Source organism: Panthera onca, chromosome D4, assembly GCF_046562875.1.
Source record: "Panthera onca isolate mPanOnc1 chromosome D4, mPanOnc1 haplotype 2, whole genome shotgun sequence".
Lineage (NCBI taxonomy): Eukaryota > Metazoa > Chordata > Mammalia > Carnivora > Felidae > Panthera > Panthera onca.
In genome coordinates, this window is record NC_138351.1 from 45,922,572 (window position 1) to 45,946,036 (window position 23,465).

The window sequence follows — 23,465 nt, forward strand, 5'->3', positions numbered from 1 at the left end:
GAGGAGCTACATGTTCCTCTTCCTGCTCCTCCAACTGCTCTTCCTCCTCTTCTTTAAGTATAACTTGTTTGGTAAAGGTTTTATTTTTAAGCAATCTCTACGTCAACGTGGGGCTCGAACTTACAACCCAGAGAGCCAGAGTCCTATGTGCTACCGACTAGTCAGCCAGGAGCCCCTAAATATGATCTTGAAATGAACTATCAGGGACATTCTACATACCGTATTCTGCCAACTGGATATCGGCGTGTTTTTTGTTTTTTCCAGGAGCCTCTTCTAATTCTTGCATATGGTGCTTCGTGTCTCCAGGCTAATGTGAAATGATTTACTAAAGGTCTTCTGCTCGGGATGGTTGTGAAGGTTTAACTGGTATCTGCTTATTAAGCACCCTACAAATAAAAACAGCCGTGAATAATGCCAGCTGTGGAATAGAAAATTAGTAAATGTTACTTCTTTGGGTAGTTACGTGCTTAAAGCGCCTTTTACCCCCAGTGGGAAATATGCAGAGGTGATACTGCGGGTTTCTAAAGGGTTGTAATACATAGCAGACTAAGGACGTGGCTATAACAGATAATAGCTGTCGACTGAAGCATTCAAGTAAAACTTATGATGTATTCAAGTAACAAAGACCCATTTTCCAGCTCTGTTAGATTCAGCTGGAAACAGTGAAGAGCCAGTCTTGTGAGCTTTTGCATGTGTTCTTTGACCTTTTTTTTTTAATTTAAGAAAATGTATCAAAATGAATAACAGTGTAATAAAATATCACTAATCTGGGTTCTGCTGATTTAGGATTTGGACTTGGTTCATCGTGATACTATCTATACAAAAGTTATTTGCTCAGTGGAAAAAAAAAAAAAGCCGGGAAGGGATGTGGCTAAGGAGAGTGAATTATTTTCAGACCCTAAATGTGTTGGTAAGTGACTTCCGGTTGCTGTGTTAATTCGGAGATAAAGTCGTTTAGGGGCGCCTGGGTGGCTGAGACCGTTGAGCGTCTGTCCGACTCTTGATTTTGGTTCAGGTCATGATCTCAGGATTTGTGATCGAGGCCTGCGTTGGGCTCTGAGCTGAGTGCTCAGAGGGTGCTTGGGATTCTCTCTCTCTCTCTTTCTCTCTCCCCCCCCACCACCCCTGCTCCACCCACCCACACACTCTCTCTCAAAATAAACAAACTTAAAAAAAAGAAGAAGAAAACTGTTCACAAATATGTTTTTCTACTTCTGGCTCTTATTAATTTATTTTGGTCTTCATTTCGTGAGTCTAATTCGTGAGAAAGATACAGATTCTGCTGTATTTCTCACTTTCTGTTTTGGAAAGTTGCTCCGAAAGCAATATAAACAACAGAATTCTGATTCTAACATTTTTTCTTTTTCTTTTTTTTTTTTTTTGGAGCGTATTGTATATTAGCTACTGTGCTAAACACAGCAAGTCGAAAACCACTTTTACTAACTGCCCATTGCACCCCAGGCCCAGCAGTGGTGAGCAAGATACAGCTGTTTCTCTCAAGAAAACTCGAAAAGTCCAGGGGAATAACACGGCAGGCTTGGTCAGAGAGGAGCCCTTCCTGTTCGACAGCCTTCTTCCCTAGTGTCTGAGCAGGTACAGCTGCGATCCCATGGCAGCTAGCCCCTTCAGAACGAGAAGGTCTTCTCCATCTTGAGGACGGATTACAGTCCTCACAGGGCTGGAAGGGACGTTAGAAATTGCCTGAGCCCAGGGGCGCCTGGGTGGCGCAGTCGGTTAAGCGTCCGACTTCAGCCAGGTCACGATCTCACGGTCCGTGAGTTCGAGCCCCGCATCAGGCTCTGGGCTGATGGCTCAGAGCCTGGAGCCTGTTTCAGATTCTGTGTCTCCCTCTCTCTCTGCCCCTCCCCCGTTCATGCTCTGTCTCTCTCTGTCCCAAAAATAAATAAACGTTGAAAAAAAAAAAAAAAAATTTAAAAAAAAAAAAAAAAAAGAAATTGCCTGAGCCCAGCTCTGCATCTCAGCCTCTTCTTGTCCTTGCCTGGAAGGTGATGGCAAGGTGTAGTCCTCACCCTGTTTTCTGACACGGCCGCGGGAACTGAGAAGGGACGTGGCGTGGCTTCCGTGTGATCTCTTTCTTCTGGACATTTCTTCCCGAACACTCCACCATGGTTGCAAACTCTGTGTTCTTACAGATGACCTCATCCATACGGAAATTTCTCTCTGTCTCACGGAGCTGTGTTTTGAACTGTCACATGATGGGGCCACCTGCCAGCCAAGCATTCCTTTGCGGAAGTGTGGCCGTCTGTGCCTGTGGGATAGTGTTTGAGCAATCGTTTGGGCAAAGGATTGCTTTCATCTGTTTCAACGAATATTTACCTATTTATTTAAAAATGGAAAATGGTTTTTTAATAAACTGTCTTGTGCTTGCTAAAAAAAAAAAAAAGGGAAGTGTAAATATGGAAGTTTTGATATCACTGGTAAGAATCTGCATGGACCAGGGTGCCTGGGCGGCTTAGTCGGTTAAGCGTCTGACTTCGGTGCAGGTCATGATCTCACAGTTCGTGGGTTTGAGCCCTACATCGGGCCCTGTGCTGACAGCTCGGAGCTTGGAACCCGGAGCCTGCTTTGGATTCTGTGTCTGCCTCTCTCTCTCTGCCCCTTCCCTGCTCATGCTCTGTCTCTCAAAAATAAATAAACATTAAAAAAAAAAAAAAAAAAAGAATTTGCATGGACCTAATGAAAGATCCACACACTCATTGCCATGACAAGAGTAGCCAATCTTTGTTTTTGTTAGATGCTCACTGGATTTAAACTCAATGGTCAGTGATGAAATGAAAATGTAAAATCAAGAAATATACAGGATGAGGGTCGGTTTATATTGATCGTTTTTGTGTTTTGTGCTCTGCATGGGATGCCTCCGGTTTTTTTAAAGATTTTTTTTGAGGGCTCCTGGGTGGCTCAGTTGGTTGGGCATCCCAACTCCTGATTTCAGCTCAGGTGACCATCCCAGGATCGTGGGATTGACCCCTATGTCAGGCTTCACACACAGTGTGGAGCCTGCTTCAGATTCTCTCTCTCTCTCCCTCTGCCCCCACCCCTGTTTGCGTGTGCTCTCTCTCTCTCTCTAAAAAAAAAAAAAAAAAAAAATGAATAAAAGATTTTATTTTTGGGTGCCTGGGTGACTCAGTCGGTTGAGCGTCCGACTTCAGCTCAGGTCATGATCTCATGGTTCGTGAGTTCAAGCCCCACGTCAGGCACTGTCTTCAGGGCCTGGAGCCTGCTTTGGATTCTGTGTCTCCCTCTCTTTCTGCTTCTCCCATGCTCACACTGTGTCTGTCTCTCTCTCAAAATAATAAATAAACATTAAAAAAAATGATTTTATTTTAAAGCAATCGCCACACCCAGGGTGGATTGCAATATATACAAAGATACATAGCTGTTTGCATATGCTGATGAACTACTTTGGGAACCCAGGTTTTTTGTTTTGTTTTGTTTTGTTTTAAAGAGACGCTAGATTCTCTGGGATGCAGCAAGATGTAGTAGAAAAAACAAGGCGTTGGATTCAGACTAAGAATAATAATAGCCAACATTTTGAAAGTGTTCATTATGTGCCTGGTTGTGAGTAAAGTGCTTTAATGCATTATCTTAATTTGAAAAAAACTCTGCATCAATTGTCCTTTATAGGGTAGCGGTTAAGAACGTGGACTTCGGAGACAGATTGCACGGTTCATATTTGTGCTCTGCTTACATAATTAGGCAATTAATTTTGACCTCTCTTTGCCTCACTTGGTTTTTCATATGAAAATGTGGATAATAATAGTAGTCCTGTCATGCGGTTATTTTGAATATCGGATGAGAGAAGACACATAAAGGGCTTCGACAGTGCCCGGCTGGCACATGGTAAAACTCAATATCCTGGCTATTAATACCACTGTATAACCTCAGGCAAGTTACTTCCTCTCTGAGATGTCGTTTTCTCGTGTGGGAAGTGGGAGTTAATAACATCTACCTCAGAGTTACTGTGCAGACCCGATAGGATCAGTTTAAAAAAAATTTTTTTTTTGAATGTTTTTATTTATTTTGAGACAGAGAGAGATGGAGCATGAGTAGGGGAGGGGCAGAGAGAGAGAGAGAGAGAGAGGGAGACACAGAATCCGCAGCAGGCTCCAGGCTCTGAGCTGTCAGCACAGAGCCTGATGTGGGGATTGAACCCATGAACCACGAGATCATGACCTGAGCTGAAGTCAGCTGCTCAACCAGCTGAGCCACCCAGGCGCCCCTGAGTGAATCTTTATTAAACAGATACTTGTTATATGCTGGGGTCACAGTGGTCAAAAAGAGAGACCAGGTCCCTTCCTGCAAGAGTTTGCCATCCGTCGCGGGGGTAGAAAGAGGCAGCGGAAATAAGTGAATGATGACCATTTGAGATTGTGATAAAGCTGTGAAGGAGGTTGCTTCCCAGTGCACTCTTGTCTTTTTAAAGTTTTATTTACTCTCTGGGGCACCTGGGTGGCTCAGTTGGTTGGGTGTCCAACTCTTGGTTTCAGTTCAGGTCCTGATCTTGTGGTTTCGTGGGTTTGTGCCCCGCGTTGGGCTCTGTGCGGGTAGTGTGGAGCCTGCTTGGGATTCTCTTGCCCTCTCTCTCGGCTCCTTCCCCGCTCGCGCTGTGTCTCTCTCAAAATAAATAAATAATACTTCCAAAAAAATTTTTAAGTAATCTCTACACCCAGTGTGGGGCTCGAACTCATGACCTCAACTCAAAAGTTGTATGCTCTACTGACTGAGCCAGCCAGGTGCCCCCGGTGCCATATTTACTTTATTTCAGGGCTACATTGACTAGTTAACAGTGGGGAAATTTTCTATCTTCCTCTAAAATTCTTGTGCTTATTTGATCTTCAGCTTTCACCAGCACTAAGAATGCAGGTTAAAATAACTAAACTGTAACTATTGCATTCTACATGAATTTAGTAATTTGGCTTTCATGGAAAATAAGAACTGAGGTTGAATGGTCACTTTGCAGCAATCAAGAAAAATGTTGCTTTTTAACTTGTAATCAGTCTACACAATTCTTTTCAAGAGTAAGAGGTTTTATTTTGGTGTAAACTTTACCCGGGAGTCTAAATGGGAAAATTTTAATGGTTATGTTTCTCCTTAAAAATGGAAGAAGTTTTTGCATGGTTTAAAGGTAATTGCATCTATCTAGTTAAATTACATTGACCTGTTTCAATATTACTATTTCCATAAAGCGTTGGTAAAATGGCTAACAAAGGAATCTTTTCAAAAACATTTTTTTAAACAGTTTTATTTATTTTGGGGAGAGAGAGAGAGACAGAGCATGAGTAGAGGAGGGGCAGAGAGAGAGAGAGGGAGACAGAATCTTAAGCAGCTCCTGAGCTGTCAGCACAGAGCCCGATGTGGGGCTCGAACCCACAAACTGCGAGATCATGATCTGAACCGAAGTCGGACGCTTAACCGACTGAGCCACCCAGGTGCCCCGGCTAACAAAGGAATCTTTTATCGTTTCTCAAATTTTCCTAGTTTGTTGCTCACTGAATCACACCTGTTAATAATGGATTTGTAATTTGGTTTCAGAAAGTCCTATCTCTGTTTCTAAAGCATGTGTTAGTATCTGAATAAATATTTTGGTGACTATTCAAAATTGCAAAAACACATGGTCTTGTGAAAAAAATTAGAAAATAGGAACAGGCAAAACCAAAAATCCCCCATAAGGTATATTTTCCAGGCTTTTCCACATCCACCTGCGCTCAGACAATCTGGATTTGAATTTCAGCTTACTTTACGATCTTGAAAAATACCGATCTAACTTTTCTGTGCCTCGGTTTCTTCATCTGCAAAATGAGTACTTATCTCATAGGGTTATTGGAGGGTTAAATGAGTTAATATAGGTGAAGTGCATAGAATATTGCTTGGCCCTTAGTAAGAACCCCCTATGTGAGGTTTTAAAAATGTTTTTTCTTTTTTTTTTTTTAAAGAAACCACAGAAATTTAATTCTCACAGTTCCGGAGGCTGACCGTCTGAGATTAGGATGCCGGCATGGTGGGACCTTCTTCTTGGGTCATAGGCAGCAACTTCTCTCTGTGTCCTTATATGGTGGAAGACCTAAAAAACTTGTTATTATGGAAGTTTTCAAACATACCCAAAAATAGAATAGTATTATGAACTCAAATGTACTCCTCTATTATGAGCATTTAGATAGACATTCTTGTTTTAATCTATCCCTCTCCCCCTTCCCCCAGGGTAAGTGGAATATTTGATAGAAAATCCTTAATGTCCTATCATTACCCCCTAAATACTTCAGCTTATACTATATTAATATTTGCTGTGAAGTAAATTATTTTAGAGAACCAGTGCACAGAATTAGGGTCATTTATTTTAAGTTTTATTTATTTAAGTGATCTCAACACCCAACATGGGCTCAAACTCAGGATCCTGAAATCAAGAGTCTCCTGCTTTTCTGACTGAGCCGGCCAGGCACCCCACAGAGTCATTTTTGAGGGGAGGAAATACAAGTAAAATACTTATAAAATATATTCTGTGGTGCTTTACCAAATTCTAGTTAACTGAGTAATATTTGAAGTAAAATTATAAGAGTGGATATTTTAGCTGTTCAGATTAGACCTTTATTTGGAAGATCTTTAAAATGATTGGGTATCAGTTTTTATTATAAGTATACTGTAAAGATGATTTTGTATCAACATGAAGTATTTATCTCAAAAATGCACTGAGCAATTTGAGTATTCTTTTGGTGGAGCAAAAAATTTCAAAATTGTAATAGAAAAAATCATCTCATAAAAGAGCTAATTTGAAGACTTTGAAGGCTTAGATTGGATACTGTAAAAATTCTAGGTAAGTATATCTTTAGATTTTTTACATTTGATCTTAGCCAAAAGGCTGAGAAGCCTTTAGATTAAATTTTTTTAAATGTTTATTTATTATTTTTGAGAGAGAGAGAGAGAGAGAGAGAGAGAGAAGAGTGTGAGTGGGGGAGGGGCAGAGAGAGAGGGAGACACAGAGTTGGAAGCAGGCTCGAGACTCTGAGCTGTCAGCACAGAACCCGACGTGGGGCTCGAACTTGCAGACTGTGAGATGACCTGAGCTGAAGTCGATGCTTAACTGACTGAGCCACCCAGGTGCCCCAAGCCTTTAGATTTAAAAAAAAATCTTTAGGTTTTTTAAAAATAACTTTTTAATCTTTATTCTCATATATTTGTCACATAAATGCCTACACAGATATGACACTTAAAAAAAAAAGATTACTCAGGAATAATTAGGGAAAATGTAACAAAATCAGGCATTCCTCAAGGAAGTGGTTTTGTGTTTTACTTTAATGCCTGGTTCTCCTGGACAGCAATCAGTTCTAACTTGGAATTTCCTGCCTTTGGTCTTATTTTAGACTCTCACTTCAAAATCTGTGAGTAAGTAGCATGTGATATAAACGGAGAAAGAACTAAATTGTAAAGGCAGGGATTTGATTGCAGTTTGATGTATTTTCGTAAATTGTAACCGGTGAGATCATCAGAAGCCGTAGCCACCTACATTTGCTCGGCACTTGAATTACAGACCCTGAAATTCCTGGGGCCTCGTACAGCCATGACTGGAACGTGCCGGTCATGCCTCGTGGTACTGATGGTCCAGGGATGCACTGAGCCACAAGGGGAGCACCCGCCCTCCCTTCTCACCTGAATCGCCAGCCTGATCAGCCTTTTTGGCAAGTTGCTTAACCTCTTTGACGTTCAGTTTCTTCATTTCTCTGGGGAAAAAGAAGTAAGGAAGGGAGCTGGTCTCAGGTCTACCGTGTTATTAAGGAAGTACGACCTACTGTAACAAAGAGATCCCCAAATGCGTTGGTTCAAACAAAGTAGAAGATTCTTTCTTTCTCATGTAATAGTTGGAGTTTCAGGTATATAGTTCCGCTCTGTGCTGTCATTTAGGGATCTGGGTTCTTTCCATCCTGTTTGTTTCTATTTTTTTTAAGTTTATTTATTTTGAGAGAGAGAGAGAGAGAGAGATAGGCAATGAGAGATGGTAAGGGAGAGAATCCCAAGCAGGCTCCTCACTGTCAGCCCAGAGCCCGATGTGGGGCTTGAACTCACGAACCATGAGATCGTGACCTGAGCTGAAATCAAGAGCTGGATGCTTAACTGACTGAGCCACGCAGGTGCTCTGTCCTGTTGATTTGAGGCGGCAGGTGGCAGTTGGATTTCAAAGCTTTTGAAGCAAGAGCTGAAGCTAGGGTTGACTCTCTAGGAAGTATCAGGGTTTAATACTGGGTGACAAAATACAGTCCCAAGGCCAGATTCTAGACAGCATGTGTAAAAGCAGTTAGGGACCAACAAGTGGTAGATGAGAAGCTATGCAGGCAATTGACCTCAATAGTGGATAGCAAAGCAAGGTGTGTGGGTGAAAAGTACAGACAGTTTTTTTTTTCCTTCTTTAAAAAGCAGGGCGAAGCAATTAGGAGGGACTGGAGTATACCCCTGAGCCACAGTCTTGACCAGCTTGTAAGAGCGGCTCAAATATATTGATGGTGCCATCAGCTTTTGTCTATGCTGTTAAGAGTAACAAAAAATCGTCACATATATGGTTTAAATCCCCAGGGTGACAGTTCTGTAGCTTCATCTGAGGGAGAAAGAAACAATACATACATAACTGAGAGTTGGAATAGTCGCTAAAGACTTGGAAAGTCCTCCTAGATTTTGCGTCTCTGAAGCACAGGGTCCCTTTAATGTGAACGAAGTATATATTTTTATCAGTCTGCTAACGTAAACTGGCTTCAGGAGTGTACTTTCAGTAGCCCTGATTTGACCTACATTGCCGCCGTGAGTCCTTCCCATAAAGGAATTTGGTAGTGAAGAGTGCTCAAAGTTGTCTTTCTCTGTGATCATCAGATCCCTCCAGCCCCTGCATCCCGTTCCCAACCACCCTACATAATCCCTCTGCCGGATTCCCGTAGCAAGTGTGAATATGATTAGATCTTTCATTTTCCAGATTGTGCATGCCATTTGAAGTTGGACGCTCAACACCTTTGCGTGATAGATGGTTGTATATGTTCGTATCCTAGAGAAACTATGGAGAGACTTGAAAACCTAAAGCGCTTTGTCTACCTGCTGCTCCTTTATTACCTCTAGAATGCAGTTGATAGATTTCTTTTCTAATTTTTTTATACTTTAAAAAAAAATATTTATTTGAGAGAGAGAGAGAGAGGGAGCCAGAGTGCGAGCTAGGGACGGGCAGAGAGAGAGGGAGACACAGACAGGCTCCAGGTGCCGAGCTGTCAGCGCAGAGCCCGATGTAGGGCTCACACGTAAACTCACGAACCGTGAGATCATGACCCGAGCCACAGTTGGGTGTTCAACCGACCCAGGTGCCCCTATAGATATATTTTCTTGGAAGTCTTCTGGTGCTGCTGGAACACCGTGGCAGATCAGGTGATAATTGCTTAAGTTAAGCAGATGCTTTGATTCGCTTGGAACTTGAAGGCCTTATTAAAAATTCACTTTCTGATTTAGATTTAGGGCCAAAAGGCACAATGACAGGTTGGAGATAAATCTTTTAAAAGCAAACACTTTTTTTGTCACATGTGGTTTATGGAGCATATTGTGAGTGGTTTCCTTTTAGTAAAGAGTGTCCCGGTAAGACGTAATGTATAAATTGTTTTCCTTAACGTATTAAATGCCCAAGGGAAGTTGAGATTAAAAGTAGGACCCAAGCTAGACTACCAGTGCTAAAGCAAGCATTACGTACTCCTGTTTTTTGAAATTCCCTAAGAGGATATGATGTTCTGATACCCGGAAAGGCCACATGGTTGTGATTAACCTTGAAATCCAAGTCTCTGGCAGATGAAAGACACTTGGAGCTTGCAGCCCAAGGATAGCAAATCAAGGATGATATCAAATCATAATGCAGCTTGGGTAGTGGTTTTTAGAATGGCTGGCAGCTGTTTATTAGGAAGGATCCGGTTGCCATAGATTTTAAAAATGTGTTCATTCTCGAGCGTTAGGGCTTCTTTTGTAAACTTTAGCTCTTTGTCATCTGTACTTAGGTAATCTTGATGAAACGGCCCTCTTTTACTCTGTCGGCCTGCCTCCTGGACACAGAGTCATTCTTTCTGTAAGGGTTGGCTTTTTCACTGCGTAAGAAGCCATTAGCCTTACCAGCCGCTCATCGATCCCCAAAGCATTTTGGAATTTCACCATTCGGGGCCTGGATCAGAGAGGGTAACCACACATTTTCTTCTAGTTAGCTCTATGGCTGTTGACACGTGGGTAAGTCTATTCTGTGATACGTTTCTAAGCGTCTGCTGCTCTGGAGAGTCTAAGGTGTACTTTCTACCGAGTTGGAGCGTCAGAAAACTGTACTTGGATTCCATTAGCTGGGGCTGTTTTGCTGAATCACATGGTATGTTATCCCGATGGTTTTATCCAGGGTTTTCTTTAAGAAAGGAGTAATAAAAAATTCCCTTTAGCTTACGTTATTGGCAGTGTTGCTTATTATATCACTCTGTAATCCCCAGATAAAGCCTCATGTGACAAATTTCCTTGAGGTAAGAAGTATGAAAAAGATTGTTTTCTTTGATAAAAGGTACTTTTCTGCCCATCTTTTACACAATAAAAGGTGTGTAAGTTACCTTATTTGTATATTTACTTGTGCCTGGGAGCACAGGGCCAAATCTGAATGTCAATTTTAGCAATTGTGTCAGTAAATTTTATAAATTCATTAAAAAAATTGTCATTATTTAAGCCAGGAGTCAGCAAACTGTGGCCCACTGTCCTGTTTTTGTAAATAAAATTTTATCATAGCACAGCTCTGGTCGATATGGCTGCTTTCAGGCTACAGTGGCAGATTTGAGTAGTTGCTATCTGACCCTTATATTTATTTATCTTTATAAGGTTTTCTTTATTTTTGAGAGTGAGAGTGTGAGTGGAGGAGGGACAGGGAGAGAGGGAGACAGAAGGTCTGAACTGGGCTCTGCGCTGACAGCGACAGGCTTGATGTGGGGTTTGAACTCACAAACCGTGAGATCGTGAACTGAGCTGATGCTGGACGCTCAACCAACTCGGCCACGCAGACGCCCCACTACCTGACCCTTTAGAAAAGAATATTTCCAATCCTAATGCAATTAGTCACATGATGGTGTTCGTCAGCCCAAATACTGCAAGAATATAAAACAAGGTGACTCTTATAAGATGTGGCTACTGGGGAGAGGCTTGACAGAAAAAGATGTGCTATGAAAGAAATTTCATCTTTAAATAGAGGGAACATATAGAGGAGTGTATTTTATGCAGGCAAGAACAGCGTAAGGAAAATTCCTTAGGAATGAGCACGTGGGACTAATTTGAGAAGTGTTGTGGCCAGATCGGAATCAGACAACAGTGAGATTGAAGGTGACCAGGAGAAATGGTTGATGGAGGTCCTCAAAGCTCAGAATCCGAATTTGCATTGAGTGTGACAGGCTAGTGAGACCCCCGCTCTGAATTCTTCGCAGGGAAATGATGTGATGGAAATCACGTCGTAGGACAGTGAATCTGACAGCAGCGTAAGGGATGCGATCGTGCGTGGAGATCCCGAGACCAAGCAGTTAGTGAAGGAAGCCTAGCGTGAGGAACTGAGGCGAGGAGGGTAGAAATGGGGAGGAGAGGCAGGCTGTGAGGTGCTGGGAGGGAGGAAACCGACTCTGATTGAGTGGATGTAGAGGATGGTGGCAAAGAAACTCGTGAGAGGGAAACTGAGAAACGTGGGACCGAAATGGTAAACTTTTTTTTTTTTTTCAACGTTTATTTATTTTTGAGAGAGAGAGAGAGAGAGAGAGAGAGTGAGCGAGCAGGGAGGGGCAGAGAGAGAAGACAGAGGATCCGAGGCGGGCTCCGTGCTGACAGCAGAGAGCCTGATGGGGGGCTTGAACTCACAAACCATGAGATCATGACCTGAGCCATAATCAGATGCTCAACCATCTAAGCCACGAAGGCACCTCATGATAAATGTTTTTGTGAGTAAAACATGTACTTTCTTTTTGAGCTCTCTAGTCTCTAGCTTGCTTGCTTGCTTTATTTATTTATTTATTTATTTTAATTTTTTTTTTAAGCTTTATTTTTGAGAGAGAGAGAGAGAGAGAGAGAGAGAGAAAGTGGGGGAGCAACAGAGAGAGAAGGAGACACAGGATCCAAAGCAGGCTCCAGGCTCTGAGCTGTCAGCACAGAGCTCGACGCAGGGCTCGAACTCACGTTCCGTGAGTTCGTGACCTGAGCCAAAGTTGGACACTCAACCGACTGAGCCACCCAGGTGCCCATCTCTGGCTTTATTATTATTATTATTATTATTATTATTATTTTTTTTTTTTGTTATTTTATTTTATTTATTTTTTATTTTTTCCCAGTTGCTATCTTTGTAAGAGAAGGCAGGGAAGTATTTAGCTACATGACTGGGCTCTGGGAGTTTCCAGGAAGGAACAGAGCACAAGGAGCTTGGGAGCAGGAAGATGGGACGCAGGAAGTACAGTGGACAGAGGAGCAGGAGTCTGTGGAGCAGAGTTTCCCAGTGTTTATCCCAGGAAAGAAAGGCTGGCTGTGTAGATTGTTAATGGATATTTCTAGAAAAAAAGGGTGCCATGATCAGATAAGTTTGGTAAGCTCTGGGTGAAGCAAAGTTTATCAGACTTCTTGCTTTAGAAATTCCAAGATTCTATAATTAATGTGTATCATCATTTATATCTTCAACTAAGATCTGTCTCTCCAGTTACAGATTCATGTATCCAACTTTCTACCCACCATCTCCATTTGTATATCTGTTAGACACCTGAAACTTACCTGTTCAGAATGAAACTCCCAGTCTTTGCCCACAAAACTTGTTTCCCTATGTCAGTTGATGGCGACTCCATCTTTTCCTTTAGTAAAAAAAAATGCCATGGTAAGTGATGTATACATTTTTTGCCCTAAATTTTGCTTTTTTTTTCTTTTGAGAGAGGGAGAGGGTGCAAGTGAGTGAGGAGCAGAGAGAGAGAGAGCGAGAGGAGAGAGAGAATCCCATGAAGGGTAAAGAGAGGGGGAGAGAGAGAGAGACAGAGCATGCAAATGAGCGAGGGTCAAAGAAAGAGAGAGAATGGGGCTCACCCAAAGCAGGGCTCATGCTCACCCGATGCGGGGCTCGAACTCACCAACCGTGAGATCATGACGTGAGCCGAAGTCCGATGCTTAATGATTGAGCCACCCAGGCGCCCTAAATTGTTTGGTTTAATGTATAAAATGCCCAAAGAAATGGAGATTAAAATTAAAGGTGCTCAGATCAAAAACTTTGGAGTCCTCTCTGAACCTTTCCTCTATATTCTCATCCAATCATTAGCCACAGCCACATTGCTCTCCCTTCAATTATATCTCGAATCTGAGCATTTCTTATTTTAAGTGATTCTGTTAAAATCTAACCACTTTTTCCCTGTAGTACCTTCCTGTTTCACTCAGGATAGATACATCTGTCCTACTGGTGATCTACCAGACCTCTTCTGATCTGTCTTCTCATTGGCTTTCTGATTTCCTGTTCTCTTCTGCCATCATCCACTCCTGACTCCTTTCTTTGCTCTTTCTAGACCAAACCTTAAGCACTTTATGGGCTTTGGGCTTTTGCACTCACTGTTCACTGTGCCTGTGACACTCTTCCCCCAGACATCTGTATGGGTTACTCACTGAATGTCAGACTCTCTAGATGGGACTGGCCCTGACTACCATATTTATTTTTTATTTTTTTAATTAAAAAAATTTTTTTTAATGTTATTTATTTTTGAAGGAGAGAAAGACAGAGCATGAGCAGGGGAGGGGCAGAGAGAGAGAGACACACACAGAATCCAAAGCAGGCTCCAGGCTCCGAGCTGTCAGCACAGAGCCGGATGTGGGGCTCGGGCTCCTTAACCCTGAGATCATGACCTGAGCTGAAGTCGGAGGCTTAACCCGCTGAACCACCCAGGTGCTCCTCTGACTGCCGTATTTAAAATAGAAAGTATTTCTGTAATATTCCAAGCTCCATGAGTATAGGGATTTTTGTCTGTTTTGTTTCCCATGGTCACCAAAGCACCCAGAACAGTGCCTGACACCAAATAGACAGTCACCTAATAAGTACTTGTTACATGAGTGAATGAAAATCCAAGGTGGGAATATATATGTTCCTTACAAAATCTTTTCAAAGTTTATTTATTTGGAGAGAGAGGGAGAGTTCGTACAGGTCGGGGAGAGGCAGGGAGAGGGAGAGAGAATCCCAGGCGGGCTCCCCACTGTCAGCTCAGAGCCCAACATGGGGCTCGATCTCATGAACCTGTGAGATCACAACCTGAGCTGAAACCGAGTCAGATGCTTAACCCCTCACTTAAACGCCCAAGCCAGGCACCCCTACAAAATCCTTTTTTTTTTTTTTTTACCCTCTTGGCATACCCTGTGTTTCTCAGGGACACACTTTGGGGAATTCTGTTCTGATATCTTACAGAATTCAAACGAGCAGAAAATTCCAAGAAAGAGGAGACAGACACATCTGGAAGTCGAAGAAATTTTGAGCTGAGTGAAACTAATGGATAGATTTTGATAGGGGGCATAATTTGCAGTCTGAGAATAAGCTGTTTCAGTGCTGTGAAATGTCTAATTCAAGGGAGTTAAGTTGGACCTAGATGTTGAAGAAGAAGGCTAGGATAAACGATCCCTTCAGAGAATTTAGCCTTGGAAAAAGGGGACGAAAGTAGTTACAGCCACGGGTTCAACACAAGGCGCCGACGTTTGTGAGACCAGCAGAGCTTGGTTTGATGGCCTGTTATTTTTGTAAGGTAATCTGGAGTACCTGCATTAAAATTTTTTTTTAATTTTTAATTATTATTTTTAGTTATATTGTAATAAATAGGTGAGCTAAAGCAATTTATTTTTCAAAGTAGTGTAATTTGGTGGGTTTAGTGCTGCATGGACTGGATAAATTGAGATCCTTAGGAAATCCTGTCAATAGTTTCACCACCTTGCCCTCCTGCATCTTTTTTTGTATGCTTGAAAACTATTTTGTCTTTTTCTTTTCTCTCCTCTCCCTTCTTTCCTTTTTTCCTTCTTTTTTTTTTTTTTTTTTTTTGACAGCCCAGTAGGAATGAGAGGTGTGATGTAAATATTAAAAGTTGGTGCTAATTGCTTGCTCTTTTAGCAGACGAGCAGTCTGTTTCATGGTGTGAGTTTCTGGGTCATTTCTATACTTCCTGCGAAAAGCTCACTTAGGCATTACACTTGTCACTAGCGGTTGGATTAGTGCTTAAATGAAAGCTTGTGGTACAGTTTAAACAGTTTTGGGGAAGTTCGAGTCTTTCTCCCTTGGAAGTTTTGATCCATGAAAGAGTTTCTATTTCAAACATGTGGTTGAACTTTTAAAGTCACGTTATTTGGGCTCGAGCTTTTGGAGTTTTTGTTTGTTTGTGTGTTTGTTTCCATAGTGTGAATTAATCTGTTTCAGGATTAGCTTTAATGGGAAAAACCAAGAGCGGTTGAGCATTATTGTTTACTTATCAGTCGTGGCATTTGTGGACTGAAGTCGTTGGTATGATTGTATGGCAACAATTACTCTGCAGAGCCCTATGCTTTATTTCCATTGTTGTCTTTGAAACGAATTGCTTTCATGTTATGTGAGGAGTAATTGCTTTGAACTCCTTTTCTGGACTAACAAGTATTCTTTTGTTTTGATTACAGAGTCTGCATGTATACCTGTAAGAGAATCTGAGAGAATAAAAAATGTCAGATGATATCAGGAAAAGGTTTGAATTTCCAAATTCTCTTATCCAATCACAGGTAATTTTTATTTATTTAATTATTTTTGCTTCATGGTAACAACTGAACCTTGCTGGTGGATTGTTGATAGAACTTTATCTTTTTAACATTAAATATTTTACTCCATATGTGGGGATAATTATTATTTTATTAACTTTTATGTAAGTTAATTTGAAAATTTATATTGAGGGGCACCTGGCTGACTCCGTTGGTGGAGCACGTGACTCTTGATCTCGGGGTCACGAGTTCAGAACCCACGTTGGATGTAGAGATTACGTTAAAAAAAGAAAATGAGGGGGCACCTGGGTGGTTCAGTCGGTTGAGTGTCCAACTTCGGTTCAGGTCATGATCTTGCAGTTTGTGGGTACAAGCCCCGCTTTGGGCTCTGTGCTGACAGCTTGGAGCCTGGAGCCTGCTTCGGATTCTGTGTCTCTCTCTGCCCTTCCCCCACTCACACTCCGTCTGTCTCTCTCTCTCTCTTGCTCTCAAAAATAAACATTAAAAAAATAAAATAATGGAATAAAATAAAAATTTGCGTGTGATGTAGGAGGGTAAATATTTGAAACTGACCAATCTCAGCTTCTATTTATTTCATACTTTTCCTATTAGACCTAATAAAACTTGGATTAACTAGGAGGCCCCTGAATCTGTATTATTTATTTATTTATTTATTTATTTATTTATTTATTTATTTTAGTCTATAATTAATTTTTGGGAATAGAAGCAAATGACTATTGCATCCACAGAGTATGAGAGATTAAGATTTGAAATGGTATATTTTACCCCTGGACGGCAATTAAGAATAAGAGATTTTGATAGGTAGTGACGTTCAGTAAGTAAAATACCTTGGAGGAACAAACTTGATGTATGTACTAACGTAGGCAGGGGCTGGTGACAATGTATTTTAGAGAGCTTTTCAGTTATTAGGGCTAAAACAAAAGTGGTTTTCTGGTCAGCCTTCCCCTAACCAGAAGCATTCTGGTTAGTCAAGATACCATAATAGCTTACTGTTTTTTCTTGTGAGAGCGAAGCCAAGGGGCCAGCAGAAGCCTGCCTGAAGACTGGAAGACACCCAGCGTCTGGGCTGCTTTCGACACTTAACTCCGGAGATGCCTGCTGTGGGAATTGACTTAGCTGGGTAGTGGGGAACCCTTCCATGAGGAGTAGAACACTCCTTATGCAAGATTCCCTTCTACCTGACTGGGTTGGAATCCTATCCTGTGCAGCACAGGTCCTTACCATGAAGAGGAAGATGAAGGCGTGGAGGATACCGTCCACAATTTTTTGTTTCTCCGTGCCTGCAGCCCCTTCATTAGCATAGATAACCTAGAACAGCCTGTGTGTGTTACCATTACGTTAACTGCAAAGTGCACGTGTATTGTTTCACCGAGGATGTCTCTTTATTCTATTATGGAAAACTTACGTAGCAGTATAGGGTCATTTATCCCTATTTTGTACTTTAAAATTTTGTTACTTCAAAATCAATTTAGCCTCTGTTCTCTGATTTGTTGGAAAGATACATAGAAAGGCAAGAGGAAGAAGCTGAACTTGGTGGGCAGTGGGGGAATGTTTGTCAGGAAGCTGATATTCTTCTAGTCTTTTCTAAATGTGAACGGTGGCTTTTTTTTTTTTTTAATTTAATTTAATTTTTTTTTGGTCTCTGTTGTGTTTCACATTCATTTTATTTGGTTCTTGCAATTGTGCCCTGTTCTCTGTGAATACTTCTTATTGTTCTTTTGTAACCACTGCTCAGTGTTAGCACCATATTTCATTGATTCACACACATCTTTTCACATTTTAACGTCTTTGAAAATGGGTTGTATCTAGTAATTCGTGGCAGCAGTTGTTACACAGTTGGTGTGGCTTGCACAATTGTGAACTTGGCCACGATTTTCTAAATGAGTCTGAAAGGGCTCTTCCGTTAATAGAAAATCACAATTCTACATTATAAGGAGCATTATATAACATAGGTTTAATTGGCAGCCTTTTTTCCTTAGTGGTTCATAAAATAATGGTGCATCTTGCAGTTGATGGCCAGTTACAGTCAATGAAATATGGTATATTTTGTAAATGGGCACCAAAACTGTTCACTGGTCTTCAGTTCTTGTTACTATTCCTTTCACTGGGAGGTAAGAGACAGTTAATTGATCTTAAACTTAATATTCATGTAAATGAGTGATTTATATTGCAAAACTGAGATCATCACGCGCTGAGGTCTTAAAGGATTTCCGATGTGTGAAATACAGAAAAGAAACAAAGGAGTGGGTGCTGTGTTTTTCTGCGAGCTTTTCCGGAGACTTAAGTGAGTGCGAGGCTGACAGGGATTCACAGGTGTATCATATGTTGGTCCAAGTGCAGGGTCAACACTTGGCTGGAGTTGGAAAGGTATTTCCCAGCCCGTGCACAGGGTGGCTGTCCTTGCTGCCAGCCCCCAGCTCTAAGACGGCGGTGCTGGGTGGGGCCAAAGAACTAGAATGGAGTTGCGGTGGTAGGAAAGAATGATATTTATGTACTTAAGTCATCATCCCTCCTATAAAAGTCTTAGATTTAATTTCGGGCTTTTTGACCAAAGCAGGATATGGGAAAGTTTCAGAGATTCATGAGGCCAAAAGCTTATTAAAGGGCTGAAACCTCTGAGAAAAATAAGAAAGAAATTAAATCACAGAGCCTAAGCGGGAGAGAACGGCGGCTGCAGTGGGGGGGGGGGGGGGGGGGGGGGGGAGACCTGTTGGTTCCCATCGGCGGCGTGGGCCACGGTCATCAAGAGGGGGAGGGGTTTTCTCCATCTTCATTAAGGGCATGATGAAGCACGATGGATTTCATGTAGATGCAAAAATGATTTCAAAAGCTGTGGAGTTTCTCATTTGTCTCCTGGTTTAAGGGGATGAAGCGATCTCGCGTGACCTTTTAATACTAAGTGACAGCAATGTGAACTGAGAACCTGGCAATTTTCTTAACATCTGTGAACTGTAGTTTGCTTATTGGGATCAAAAGGCTTCCCTTGAGAGTTGTTAGGAAGATGAGAAATCATGCCCGTAGAATTGCCTAATTCAGTGCCTTGCGCAGATCACGCACTCAAACGAATGGGACTTGCCTGCCTGGCGCACGCGTATTCCTATCAGCTAGTATCGATATGAGTTACCTTCAAAGGCACTAATTGGAGAGAACCTCTCACACAATGTATTTACTGATTATTTATGTATTCATTTATTTATTTATTTTTAAGGCTGTGGGTCATCTCATTGCTGCCGTCCTAAAGGAAAGTGGTTTTTCAGAAAAGATCCACCAATCCACAGACCAGGTCTGTATTCAACCTCGTGCTTGAGTTCTATGTGGATACTGCTGCCAGCCGCACATACGCACTTCTTTTGTTTCTCCCGGAGTTCAGGTCACTGTAGAAATGAGACGTTCCTTGCCTTGGTGGTTGTTTTTTTTTTTTTTTTTTTTTTTTTTTTTTTGGTTTGCCATGTTCTTCTTCCAAATGCTTGACAATTAAAAAATTTGTTACGACAGACTCCGGGAATGAGATGTGGAGTGGGGGGTGGGGGGGAGGGGGTGAAGGGGAGTAGTCTGGTGACTGTTAGGGAAAAATAACCCCGGGTGAAATGAGGGGTAGACATGGCCTTGGAGAATGCTGGTAGGATTACCTCTGAGGGCATATTTTTGTTTACCAGAGCAAGTGAATATAGAGGGGATCAATTTGGATGTGGGCGAATTCTTGTACTTTACGGTGGCCCAAGAAGGAGTTCTGCGTGGGAAAGGTCGGGCAACGGTACTTGGAGCTGAAGGATGCACGTCCGTACCATGCATAGGACAGGGGAATGCTGAGAGAGGAAGCCATGCTGAGCTTATACCGAGCTATATAGCACTTGGGTTTTGGTCACCTGGTGTTGTGTATTTCGACCTGCCCGGTCGGAAACTCCACTTAAGTAGGTGCTCTAAGGTAAACTCCGTGGAAAATACCGGTGACGGAAATAGGACAATGTTTCTCACAACTGAAATACGTTGATTTATTTTCTTGCATGTGGCTTCCCCCCCCCCCCCCCCTGCCGCCACATTGCCTTTGATCAGCTATTCCAGGTTACCCCTCTCTATAGCTTCCGCTGCCATGTCGAAATAAGCATAGAGGCAAACTTCTCTAATTGGCATTTGTCTGGCATTTGTGTGTAGTCCCACAAATTAGGTTTCCTGAGAACCCTGATCTTAATCCTGCCGATAATCGCGTTATGTACTCTGAGGTGATCTAGTGGTTTTACTTAAACGGCCAGGATTTATTGAATGTCAGATGCCTGTAACTAACTGTTTTCTCTTCTGTTAATAAATGAATGCTTACTTCCACGAGGGCATAGTATTACCTGAGGCGATGGTTTTTTATTCACTGATTTCGTTTTTGTGGCTTCTAATGGAGTAATGACATTTAGAACCCTTTGGTACTGGCTGTACAGGCGAATAAAATTTCCTTCTGAATAAAAGAAATGGAATATAAATATTTCTTTCCTGCTGTGACTATTAAAGAAATATAAATATTTCTTTCCTGCTGTTAGAGTGGGATCCTAAGACTGAAAAGGCTCCCAAAGCCAGCCACAGTGGGAAAGTGGGCACAATATGATGTTGATTTTCATTCTTTTAGTTATTCTGTGGGAGCTGAGGATCTGAATTTTTTTTTTCTCAGATTATACACTTTTCTAATAAGTTCTGTCCGAAGGCGGGAAAAATAACTTCATTATGTGTTCTTTAAATACATTAAAAAACAAAAACAGAAACAACACCTCAAACCGTATGTAACTCTAAATGGACTTAACCTACATTCAAATGTGGATTCATCATGAGTAGTGAACCCCCTGGGGGTTGTTGGGTGGTGGGTTCCTGAGAAAGCTGTGAAAGCTAGAGTCTCTGCTTTTATAGGATTTTTCAGAATAAAGCACTTACATTGACTTCTGTGCCCTTCTGGTGCTTTTCTGTCAAAGATGACAGGTTCATAGTGTGCGGGGGCAAAAAGTCCCTTTCTTTCCTGACCAAAACGGTCTTCTCGGCTTCTGTTGGTCGCCGTGGGCGGGGCAACTTGGGGGTATCCTGTTTTACCTCACTGCCTTCCCTCTGGGCCCACGTTAGACTTGAGTAAGTTGGGGCAAGGACATCGTTGGGGCGGGGTGGGGTGCATGGAGATGGTAGAGTCTGGTGGTAGGAGAGCAGAAACACGTTCTGAAAATGTCACCGCACGTAGGGCTTGAAGGTATGATTTGGAGCGCAGCGCAGGCTAACTGCTGGACTGACATGGATGGTGGCTGGTCAGAGGGGTTTAGAGCCCGGCGCCAGAGTCCAGTCTTCGTTTTGATCTCCTGTTGGGTTTGTCGTGTTGCTCAGACCCAAGTCATACGGCTGAGTGCAGCCGCCTTAGTTTGCACCAGGTGAGAGCGAGCTGCTCTCTCCGAACGCATCCATTATCTCTCCTGGGGAGCTGACTTGAGTTTATTCTACAAATGGTGGGACAAGAGCACTGTCTTTGTCGAGGGAAGGTAGCCTGCTGGGAACAAATTCGACGAACGGCGGGGGGTATTCTGTATGCTTTTGGCGCTCGTTGCAAGTGTCTTCTAATCACTGGTTTGATTTCAGACTCCGGCTTTGAACTTGCTGTGGGAGAAGTGTTGCGGTGATAATGCGGTGGTTCGAACGGCCTGCTGCGAGGCTCTGGTGGCACTCGTCGCCCAGGATCACGCAGAGTTCAGCTATGTGCTCAATGGGATACTCAACCTGATTCCGTCGACCAGGTCGTCTTTCCTTCCCGTTTGATCAGCGAAACACTTACATTTTTAGAAAACAGATTCACGAATTTGCCATTAAAGGTCCACATTCACCCTACTTGCCAGTTGATTTTCTTTCCCTTCAAATGTCATGCCGTTGATATTTCGTAGGCGCTGATTTAAACCCTATAGTTGTGGAATTTGTGGTCAGTTGCTGTCTGTAAGTTTCAGGGCTCTGCTTAAATGTGTCATTGCTTTAAAAAAATTTTTTTTTTTTTTAATTTTTTTTTTTGAGAGAGAGAGAGAGAGAGCGTGAGCAGGGGAGGGGCAGAGAGAGAGGGGGGCAGAGGATCTGAAGTGGGCTCTGTGCTGACAGCAGAGAGCCTGGCGTGAGGCTTGAACTCATGGATTGTGAGGGGCGCCTGGGTGGCTCAGTCGGTTGAGCTTCCGATTTCAGCTCAGGTCACGATCTCGCGATCTCACGGTCCGTGAGTTCGAGCCCCGTGTCGGGCTCTGGGCTGATGGCTCAGAGCCTGGAGCCTGCTTTCGATTCTGTGTCTCCCTCTCTCTCTGCTCCTCCCCCGTTCATGCTCTGTCTCTCTCTCTGTCTCAAAAATAAATAAACGTTAAAAAAAAACAAAACATTAAAAAAAAACCCAGAAATCATGGATTGTGAGATCATGACCCAAGCCGAAGTTGGACGCTTAATTGACTGAGCCACCCAGGTGCCCCTGTCACTGCTCTTTTTTTTTTTTTCTTAAATGAAGAAAATAGCTAAGTAGTTTATAATTCACGAGTGCAGTGCAAATTCTTGACTTACATTAAGCAAGTAGGTTGCCCATAAGCAATACTACTCCCACGGTGGTAAAGTTTATATATTATTGGTAATATTTGGTCAGACTTTGGCTTTAGTACGTGAATTAGAAAATAATAGCACTGGGGCACCTGGCCGGCTCAGTTGTAAGAGCATGCAACTCTTGATCTTGGGGTCATGAATTCAAGCCCCACATCAGGGGTAGAGATTACTAAAAATATAAATAAAACTTGAAAAAGAAATAACAGCACGAATTTTTAAAAAAAGTATTTTGTGATTTAGACGTGTTTCCTCTGATTATCTCAAGTAAAGCATGTTTGGTGTTTTGAATTTTTGCTATGACTGTATTTATTTATTTATTTTTTTAAGTTTATTTATTTATTTTGGGAGAGAGAGAGAGCGAGAGAGAGCCACAACGTGTGCACAAGCACACGCACAGGTGCAAGCAGGGGAGGAGCAGAGAGAGGGGGAGAGAGAGTCCCAACCAGGCTCCACGCCGTTAGCCACAGAGCCTGGCCCGGGACTTGAACTCATGAACCGTGAGATCATGACCAGAGCCGAAGTCAAGAGTCAGATGCTTAGCTGACTGAGCCACTCGGGTGCCCCTAGTGTGACTATATATTTATAGACTGACACTAATGGAGTCGCAAGTATTGAAAGGGGCATACACCGTTCTGAGGTGGTCAAACAGGACCGTGTTGGGACCACATCATGGAAGTGAGCGTCTCTCGCGGCACATTCCCTGAAAATTAGATGCCCCTCTTTGCTTCAAGAAATGATCTTCATCTGGATGTCTGCAGTTCTGCCTACTTTAAATCACTGGGGCGTCTGCTCCCTTCTCTTAGTTCTTACCCAGCCTCTCCCCTCCCTCTCTGTGGGGCTGCTTGTTCTCCCTGTCGTCCTCTGATGTGAAGGCTGAGTAACCTCTGGCCCTTTAACTTTGCTTCACAAATCTTATTTTGTTCCCTTAGATCCTCTCTTGGTATCTTTTTGGAACCTTGCGTTTTCCTTCTTTGCCTTTCCTTCTTTCTTTTTCTTTATAGCGTGCCGCCTGTAGTTAGAAGTCCAAATTCTTCCGAGTGCTCTACATGCCCTTGCCCAAACTAGGGCCAGCCTTCTGTTCAGCCTGTGTGTCCTGCCACGAGCACTCCTCTCCCGCC

General features: G+C 42.5%; 1 protein-coding gene across 4 annotated transcripts in view; it reads left to right on the forward strand.

The window, feature by feature from the left end:
• Nucleotides 1-23,465, forward strand: part of FOCAD (focadhesin) — a 322,539-nt gene that overhangs the window by 15,379 nt on the left and 283,695 nt on the right. For 2 of the 4 annotated variants that reach the window (XM_078436754.2, XM_078436755.2), the window contains exons 2-4: nt 15,673-15,771; nt 18,977-19,051; nt 21,364-21,518. In XM_078436754.2, the coding sequence (XP_078292880.2) occupies nt 15,715-15,771; nt 18,977-19,051; nt 21,364-21,518 (287 nt within the window). In that variant the 5' untranslated portion in view covers nt 15,673-15,714. The remainder of the gene's footprint in view (nt 1-15,672; nt 15,772-18,976; nt 19,052-21,363; nt 21,519-23,465) is intronic. The other 2 variants (XM_078436756.2, XM_078436757.2) reach the window with 1 other exon arrangement.